The following is a 9399-nucleotide window of genomic DNA, read 5'->3' as shown; positions in this document are numbered from 1 at the left end:
TTGTTTACAGATGGGGCCGGCAGCGCTGTGAGCTCCTGGACTGAACTCTTCTGTTCGCTGCAGCGTTTGCTGAAGCAGAAGACATGACGTGAGATGAGTGTCTGTGTGTGAGAGCGCGAGAGATGATGATGATGATGAAGATGATGACATCACACCACCTTCAGTTCCTGCTGGCGACGCCCCTTCTCCTCCTCCTTCTGGACAGCCTGTGGACTGGACTCTGACTCCCCCTTTAGGACACAACCCTCCCTCCCCCTCCTGCAGCGTGTTGCCATGCAGCTGGCCCCTCCTCTGACATCACGATGATGTCACTGCCCCGCCCACCAGGGTAGGAGGGGACAAACCTTAAAGACTTTTGTGGAATCAGATTAACAAGCGACTCTTTGGACTTCTTCAGTAGATTTTTGTTGCTCTTATTTTTCTTCTTCTGAGCACTAAAAACGGCGAAGGAGACGCGCCAGACGGACGGTGCCTCACAGGCTCCGCCTCCGGCTCTTAACCAGCAGCACCGACCCTTTCGGGTTAAAAGCTGGGTGCTGAGGAGCGAGTGCCAAAAAGAAAAGGTTTATCTGAGTCCGTGGGCTTGGCGCTGCGAGCCGCTTCGGGTCGGTTTCCCTGCTGCACTCGGGTTGGGAAACGGGTCACTCACCATTTTTGATTGTTTCAGATTTCAGAGAATTGAAGACGTTTGTAAAAGGTTATATTTTTCCATTGCTATGATGAAAAGAAAAAAAATACTGAAGCTGAAAACAATAAAGTGAAATGAAACATTCCCCGAGCAGTTCTGGTGATTCTGTTGGACTTCTGGACTCAAACTGTTCTGGATTCTGGGAGCTGAACCGTCGGCCACAAAGAACCACGACTTCTGTTTTTTTGTGTCCTCGCGGCTCGACGGCGCTCTGCTGCTGGGTTTGATCAGACGCTCGGCCCGGCCCACTTCCTGACCGGACTGACTCATTTTCAGTTCCCAGTTCTGGGTGGAGGCTCTTATTTTGTAGGGATGCACTTCCTGTGCTGACCCTGAAGTCTGTTTGTTTCTGGATTGTGAATCATTTAAAGCCAATCTGCTTTTATTTCATATGAAACTTTAGTGAACTAATAAAGTCTATATTGTATTGAAGCTTTGGCTGCTTCTTCTGCACCAGAACCGGACCTGAGACCAGCTGCTGCCGGGCCGGAGCTGGGCTGAGTCTGTTAGAAAACATTTAAAGAACATCTGACTCATTAAATCAATTAGAACTTTCTGCTGCAGCTGTTTAATTCGTTTTTAAATTATTTAGCTAAAATGTTTGAGTGCAAAGTGTTTTATTTTTTTCAGTTTAAAATATTTTATCCAATTTGGAAAACTTTAAAAACTACACATATTTAAAAGGAATGATTTAAAAATACAGGTATTTTTTTCATTAATAAACCCATTACTTAGAAAATATCTGCACATTAATAACTTTTAGCTTTTACAGTTGTAAACTGACTACATTAAAGTGCCTCTTAAAACATTCTGTTGAAAAGAATACATTTAATTTGAATGTTATGTTTCTGTAATGTGGACAAATCCTGTAACATCTCCATGAACGTTCTTCCCAGCTTTGACTTTTTTATGCCCTAATCTGGAGAAATGCATAAAACGGTTCAGCACCGGGTTCTGATTTTGTATTAAAGTGTAAAACAACAGCTGATTGTCAGGAAGTCTTCCATATTAGTCTTGATTAAAATATTTATAATAATTATTAAGTGGAGCTCATTTTAAAGTCTTTAAAAAATAAATAAAAATAAGTGGCCCTGCGATGGACAGGAGACCTTTCCAGGGTGCCCCCTGCCCCTCGCACAGTGATTGGGGGATATGGGCACCTGTGACCCAAAATGGGAGAAGCGAGTAAAAGATAATGGATGGATAAATAAAAATTAATATTATAAATAATTAATAAAAATTTAGAACATATCACAACAAAAATAAAAGTTCAAAACTATAAACAATCGTACATAAAAATGAAATATCGTTTTAAATGGTAAGAATCAAACGGGCTATAATAAAGTTCAGTTTGCTGATTTAAATTAAAACTGAAATAATAAAAATTTAAAATATTTAAAAAATATCTTAAAGAGGTTTTTACTGTTTTAGACCATCCTTTAAATTAACACAAAGAAATGATACTCTACGTCCGATCGATTAATCGGGTGTTTTCTGTGATTAGGCCCCGCCCTTCGTTTCGGTGATTAGGCCCCGCCCACTCCTCCATCACCGGAGGCTAACGGCTAACCGGGCGGCTTCCTCTCATGTCTCTTTCTGTTTTGTTCTCGTCCAGCGGAGCCGTTACCGTTCCGAACCGGTCCGGACTCGCCACATGTGCGTCCCGGACCTCCGGTTCTGACATGCAGCAGCTGTTATGTAACACCGGAGCAGCGAACGGAACCGTCAACCCGCCGCCATGAGCGACGCGCAGCAAGAACCGTCCCCGGACTTCGTCCTGATGCGGCTCGTCTCCGCCGCGGAGTACGACCGGCTGGACGAGCCCGAAGACCGGATCCGATCCGGAGGCGGCGGGTTCGGACCCGTGAAAGCCGCGCTGGGACACCGCGGCGGCGGGTTCGATGTGGACCCCAGCGGCCCCTCTTCGGGCCTCGGTTCCGGATCCCCGCACTACAGCTCTCCGCTGCCCGGGAAAGGTGAGCTGGACGGCGGGCTGGTGCTGACGCAGGCCCCGCTGGGCTCGGAACCGCCGCTGTCACCTCCGCCGGAGGACTTTGGCATAGTGGCGCAGAGGTTCGTGGACGGTTCGGGGGGACCCGGGCCGAGGGCGCAGCTCATGGTGTTTCAGAACCTGCTGCGGTCCGGAGACCGGATCCTGGAATTCAGACCGGAGGGGTTTCTGCAGGAGGAGGCGGAGAGACAACATCTGGACCCAGGATTAGGCTCTGGTTCTGGCAGCAACACAACCGGTCCTGGTCCTGGAGGTGGGCCGGAACAGAACTCTTGCTGTGTCCCGTCTGCAGAGGAGAACCTGCAGTGGCACCCAGTCCTCAGACTGTCCAAGGGGTCCGAAGGGCCCCAGAACCTTCAGTGGGTCCCAGTTCTGGACTCTGAGTCCGGCCCGGTTCTGTGTCTCCGACACCGACTGGCTAAGTGGCCCCCGGGCCTTCTGGACCAGGCCCTGCGCCTGGGTCTCCTGGAACCCAGAAAGACCTGCTCGTCTGGGGGCGAGGACCCAGTCCTGGTTTTGGCCCAGAGGCTGGGTCAGATGGGGGAGTTGATGGAGGGGGTGGGAGGTGGAGGGGAGGACCTGGCGCTCCCCACCCCACGCTGCTCTTGCCATAGTGTCTTGGGTTCTGGAGGACCCGGGGAGGACCCCAGTGACACCAGTGATGCCCTGCTGGTTCTGGAGGGTTTGGGTTCTGAGGAGGTGGGTGGACTGGGTCAGGGGGGAGGCAGGGAGGAGGCCGTAAAAGGAGAGGAGGTGGGGGTTGTCGGTGGAGGAGGGAATCCTGGTGGTTCTGGACCCGTGTTCTCCAGCGGGACTCTGAGCGGTCTCATGCAGCAGGTCCACAAACTGGCTGAGGAGGCCGGAGTCTGCACAGACCAGAACTGCTGCTCCTCCATGCCCACCCCTATCAACACCACCCCGTACCCCCCTGCATCCGGTCTCAGAGACCCCCAGGTCCCCCCAGACTTGATCCCCCGGCACCAATCCAGATCCCAGCCCCAGAGTCGCGCTGCCACCCCCAGGCTTGGTGTGGCCCTGGGGGGTGCCGGACAGTCCGCCTCCCCACTCGTGGTCCTGGAGGGGGAGAAGAAGTCCAGAAAGGGGGCGTCCTTGAAGGTCCGGCTCAGCAAGCTTTTCAGAACCAAGAGCTCCGGTGGTGGGTCAGGGGGGCTGCTGGACAAGAGACCGTCTCTGGCATCGTCCACCTCGTCCGGGGGGAGCCTGCTGGACGTATGGGGGTCCACCTGCAGCAACACGAATCAGGACAGCACCAGGTAGGACCACCGAGGGGGGGCGGGTTCTGAAGGTTCGGGTCTGGCTGCTATAACAGGCTGTTGTCACCATGGCTGTTTGGTTTTGACCCAAACTGCCAGAATCATCATCTATAAACAAAATAACTTCAGAACATCTGGACCACAGCTGGTTCTGATCAAAGTTTTTATCTAACAAAAACTGATCCAGAACTCTGGATTCCAGATGTTCTGTATAATAACTTTTTGAATCAAGTTCATGGTCTGGGGACCCGGCAGACCAACTCCTCTGTGGTCTGTCTCAGTCTAGGTTCAGGGTTCTGTCTCTCAGTGTAAGTTCTGGTTCTGTCACAGGAAGTCCCACTGAGCGTGCCAGGTGAGAGTCAGGGCGGCCATCTTGCTGAGTGCTACGTGTGTCACTTTGTCTCCATGGAACAGTCTCACGTTGACCGCCTTTGTACTGGTACTGAAACCAAGATGGTTCTGCTCCGTTTGACCAGAACCTCAGATCTTCCAACACAACCCGTCAGGTTTTATAAAAGTCCTTCACAAAGTCATAAAGTTCTTTACGCTGAGATGGTGTAGGGGCAGGGAAGCCGACTCGGGATCCGAAGGTCCTGGGTTCGATCCCCGGTCATTGCACATCTCGTGGTGTCTCTGAGCAGGACACCTTATCCCCAGTTGCTCCCCGGGCGCTCTCCACAGCTGCCCACTGTTTTACAGTCTGAGGAGCTGTTTTCAGCTCAGTCTTATAAATAGACTGAAGAAGTATTTCGGATGAAAGACGAAACATTTCTACAATTTTTTGTTTTTTGAACCCGTCCAGAGGACCAGACTTAACTTTTTTTAGATTTTTCTACTTGGATTATTGAGCAGCTTCGGGATATCTGAGTGGTAACTGTAAAATGTCCCCAGAGGTGTGAGTGAGAGACATGGTTTGTCTCTTATGTGTCCCTGTGATGGACTGGAGACCTGTCCAGGTGTTCCTGTGATGGTAAATAGACGGTACTTATACAGCTCCTTTCTATCTTATCAAGATACTCAAAGCTCTTTACAACAATCTGTGCCTCATCTACCCATTCATACATCACTCTACTGTACAGAGAATAATCAGAGCTTTATCACATTCAGACACCGATGGGACACACATCGGAGGCAATGAGGGGTTCAGTGTCTTGCTCAGGGATGCTTCAGCATCTGACTACTGGTGGAATCAAACCCCCAACTCTCCCATTGGAGGACAACTGCTTTAACCTCTCAGCCACAGCTGTCCGCACAGCTGATCTCCTCTGAGGACCAGCCTGGACCTCAGGACAACCAAAAGCCAATGATGGTTGGATCTGAGGGGTTTAGAGGACACATGGGGCTGCAGGTCTACAGGAGTCTGCCCATTCAGGGTCTTGTTGTAACATCAGAGTCAGAGTTTCTTTATTGTCATTCGCACCTCATGTGGTACATGTGGTGGAGCGAAATTATGTACACGGGGTCCCAGTTACATCCAACAATAAAATGTCTAAGAAAAACAGTAATAACATTTAAGATATGAACTAAGAAAAACATCAACTAAATATACACTAAGCACTCATAACATAAAACATTGAACATCAGCACAAACATGAACGTGAGTCTGTGTGAGCAGATGAGCACGCATGAACACATCAACATTGAAACAGATCAGCAGCAACATGAAACAGATCAGCAGCAACATGATATGGTTTTTCACAGTGATTATTCTAGTTAGAGATTCATGAGTCTAACAGCCTCAGGGTAGAAGCTGTTCCTCAGTCTAGTGGTTCTACACTTAATGTTCCTTAACCTCCTTCCTGAGGGGAGTGGGGCAAAAAGTGTGTGTGCTGGGTGGGTGGGGTCCTTCATGATGCAGGTGGCCCTCTTCCTGCATCTGGAGGTGTAGATGTCTGTGATGGTGGGGAGACTGATTCCAACAGACTTATTGAAGTAAAAACTTTATTTTTTTTGTTGTTGTAAGTAATATTTATTAAAAGCTCTTAATTCTCATTTTTACAAGTTCTACTGTCAAGTTCTCCTCAGGAAAATTATATAAACACAAACCATAATCAATAATCAATCTTTGAGATTTATCTAAATGAATAAGCAACAAATAATAAAAAATATATTTTTTATTTATTAATTTTAGCGCTTTAATGGCCTTTAGTTCTCTGAACTCTGTGACTTAAAACACTCTGTAGACAAATATTAAAATAAACATCTTGTCTTTGACGTTCAGCTTTCAATCATTTTAGTACAATAAAACTTTGATCTCTTTAGCTGAGTCTCAGGACGCCATGTAGCACTTTCCAAGATGGCCGTGCAAATTCCTCGTGGCAGTGTGTGCTGTGGTACATGATCCCAAACACAGCAGCTGAACAGAACCAAGGTGCTGCAGCAGTCCAGTCAGAGTCCAGAACCTGAGCCTGACTGAAATGCTGTGGTGGACCTTCAGAGAGCTGAGCACAACCAACCAGAACTCCAGAACCATCAGACTGTTACAGAGCACTGAGAGAAGGTTCTGGGTCAGGGGCTGGGACCTGGTTCTGGTTCAGTAAGCACTTGTTTAAGGCTCAGAAGTCTGGTTTTGTTCGTCTTAGGGTACAATTTCTGAATATAAATATGATTTTTAAAGAAATGTTCACGTTTGACGTTTTTGTCTGGTTTTAAAAATTAATCTGTTTATGAATCAAATCATTTAATGCAAAGACTCCTGGGATGATTGACAGCTGTCAATTATCAATTAGAACAGTTCTGAGTGGAAAGGGCAGATTGGCGACTCTTCGTCCTCATCTTCATCACTTCCTGTGGGCAAATTGGTACCTGGTTCTGCTCTGTTTTGACCTCAACAGAACTTCCATGTTTTGTAAAATCATTAAATGTGGACTATTAAACATCAGATCTCTTTCCTCTAAATCCCCGTAGTCAATGACCTGATAACTGATCATCATACTGATTTATTCTGTCTGACAGAAACCTGGCTACAACAGGAAGATTTTGTTAGTATAAATTAATCCATCTAATTATTTAAATTTTCATGTTCCTAGAACAACTGGTCGAGGTGGTTCTATTTTTTTAGTCAGGACTATTAATTAATACTAAACCATTTAGTAGTTATAACATTGTACTTTTGAGTCACTGTCTCTAAGTCTTTCCCATCCTAAATGGAAAACGGAACGGCCACTTTCACTAGTTATATATCGTCCACCAGGTTCCTATGCTCAGTTCTTGTCTGAATTCTCTGAATTCTTAACTAACTTACTACTAAATACTGATAAAGTCATAATAATGGGTGACTTCAATATTCATCTAGATGTTGAAAGTGATAGCTCAATCATAGCCTTTAAAAACTTAATAGTCATTTGGTTTTACCCAAAACGTTCGAACATCTACTCACTCTCATCATCACAGTCTTGACCTAGTTCTGACCTATGGCATCGAGATTATTAACTTAGTAATATTTCCTCAAAGTTCTGTTGGGTCTGACTATTTTTTAATGACCTTTGAATTTACATTAAATGACTACACAGTCACTGAGAGTAAATTTTATTTTAGCAGGTGCTTATCAGAAAATGCTGTAACCAAATTTAAACAATCTCATCCATCGTTTTCCTCTGTCTTGCAGAGTAATACACCGGAGAGCAGTGGCTTAGATTCTCTAGTTGATAATTTTACAACTTTGCAAACGTCACTCGATAAAGCTGCTCCGCTGAAAAAGAAAGTAATCAATCAGAGGAGATTAGCTCCTTGGTTCAATTTTGAGTTACATACTTTAAAACAGACATCTAGAAAACTAGAAAAAAAATGGCGCTCCACTAACGTTAAGGAATCTTACTTATCCTGGAGATATAGCCTGATAACGTTCAAAAAAGCACTTCGTAAATCTAGAACTTTGTATTATTCATCTTTAATTGATGAGAATAAAACTAAACCCAGGTTCCTTTTCAGTACCAAAGGTAGTCTAATGAAAAATCCCATCTCTGTTGATTCATGTATCCCTACAACTATAAGCAGTGATGACTTCATGAGATTCTTTATAAATAAAATTGTTTCAATTAAGGAAAAAATTCAAACCAACATTCCTAGTATCGACTCTGGTTCTGTGTCAGATGAGACAACTTTAAAAATGTCACTAGAACCTGATTTATGTTTGGACTGTTTTTGTCCTGTTGAGCTCTCTGAATTGTCAAAAATAAGTTTCATCCAAACCATCCACATGTCTGCTAGATCCCACACCAACCAGACTGTTTAAAGATGTACTTCCCTTAATTAAAGTCTGTCTTGTATCTGCTTAATCTGTCTCTAATGAATGATTATGTACCACAGAGCTTTAAGATTGCTGTAATTAAACCTTTACTTAAGAAACATAACCTTGACTTAGGAATCCTAGTTAGTAGTAGAGATCATCTCTCTCCAGTTTTAGCTTCTCTCCATTGGCTCCCTGTCAAATCCAGAATTGAATTCAAAATCTTACTTCTAACCTACAAAGCTCTCAACAACCTATCTCCATCTTATATTACAGATCTTATTGTTCCATATTTTCCAAACAGAGCACTTCTCTCTCAGACTGCAGGCTTACTTATGGTTCCTAGAGTTTCCAAAAGCAGAATGAGAGGAAAATCTTTCAGTTATCTGGCTTCTCTCTTGTGGAACCAACTTCCATTTTCTGTCCGTGAGGCTGACACATTGTCCAGTTTTAAGACTGGGCTTAAGACTTTCCTTTTTGATAAATCCTGTACAGTAGTCCCTTGCTACGTTGTGGTTCGTTTATCGCGGACTTGCTCTATTGCGGTTTTTCCAAATAAGATTTGACATTAATTATTTTAAGTTATTTAGCACCTGCAACTTTGTGAAGCCCACTCTGCAGGATAAGCTTCCTGCTGCAGCTGATTAGCTGATCTCAGTGGAGAAGTGGGCGTGGCCAAGGGTGCTTGCAGGTGGAAAAGAGCAGCAGAGGCATGGAGCTGAAATCATGACATTCTGTGCTTTTTTAGAGCGTTTAGAGTTTAGAAACATCCATCCATCCATTTTCTTTACCCGCTTATTCCATTTTGGGTCACGGGGGTCGCTGGTGCCCATGTCCAGCAATCACTGTGCGAGGGGCGGGGTACACACTGGACGGGTCGCAAGTCCATCACAGGGCCACATAGAGACAAATGAGACAAACAACCATTCACTCTCTCACTCACACCTAGGGACAATTTAGAGTTACCAATCAGCCTAACATGCATGTTTTTGGTCTGTGGGAGGAAACCGGAGTACCCGGAGAAAACCCACGCATGCACGGAGAGAACATGCAAACTCCACCCAGAAAGGCCCCTGGACCGGGGTTTGAACCAGGGACCTGCTCACTGAGAGGCAGCAGCTCTACCAGTTGCGCCACCGTGCTGCCCCAGTTTAGAAACATTGTTTAGAATATTGCAAGAGTGTGGGAAGGGTTTACA

General features: G+C 45.6%; 2 protein-coding genes across 2 annotated transcripts in view; both read left to right on the top strand.

The window, feature by feature from the left end:
• Positions 1 to 816, top strand: part of kpnb1 (karyopherin (importin) beta 1) — an 11805-nt gene extending 10989 nt beyond the window's left edge. The window contains exon 22 of the mRNA XM_037689170.1: positions 11 to 816. Within this exon, the coding sequence (XP_037545098.1) occupies position 11 (1 nt within the window). The 3' untranslated portion in view covers positions 12 to 816. The remainder of the gene's footprint in view (positions 1 to 10) is intronic.
• A 1610-nt stretch (positions 817 to 2426) lies between these two features.
• Positions 2427 to 9399, top strand: part of LOC119421810 (suppressor of cytokine signaling 7) — a 14508-nt gene continuing 7535 nt past the window's right edge. The window contains exon 1 of the mRNA XM_037689171.1: positions 2427 to 3973. Coding sequence (XP_037545099.1) covers positions 2427 to 3973 — 1547 coding nt within the window. The remainder of the gene's footprint in view (positions 3974 to 9399) is intronic.

This window comes from Nematolebias whitei, chromosome 15, assembly GCF_014905685.2.
Source record: "Nematolebias whitei isolate Nwh7 chromosome 15, NemWhi1, whole genome shotgun sequence".
Taxonomy (NCBI): domain Eukaryota; kingdom Metazoa; phylum Chordata; class Actinopteri; order Cyprinodontiformes; family Rivulidae; genus Nematolebias; species Nematolebias whitei.
This window is presented reverse-complemented; position numbering and strand designations above follow the sequence as displayed.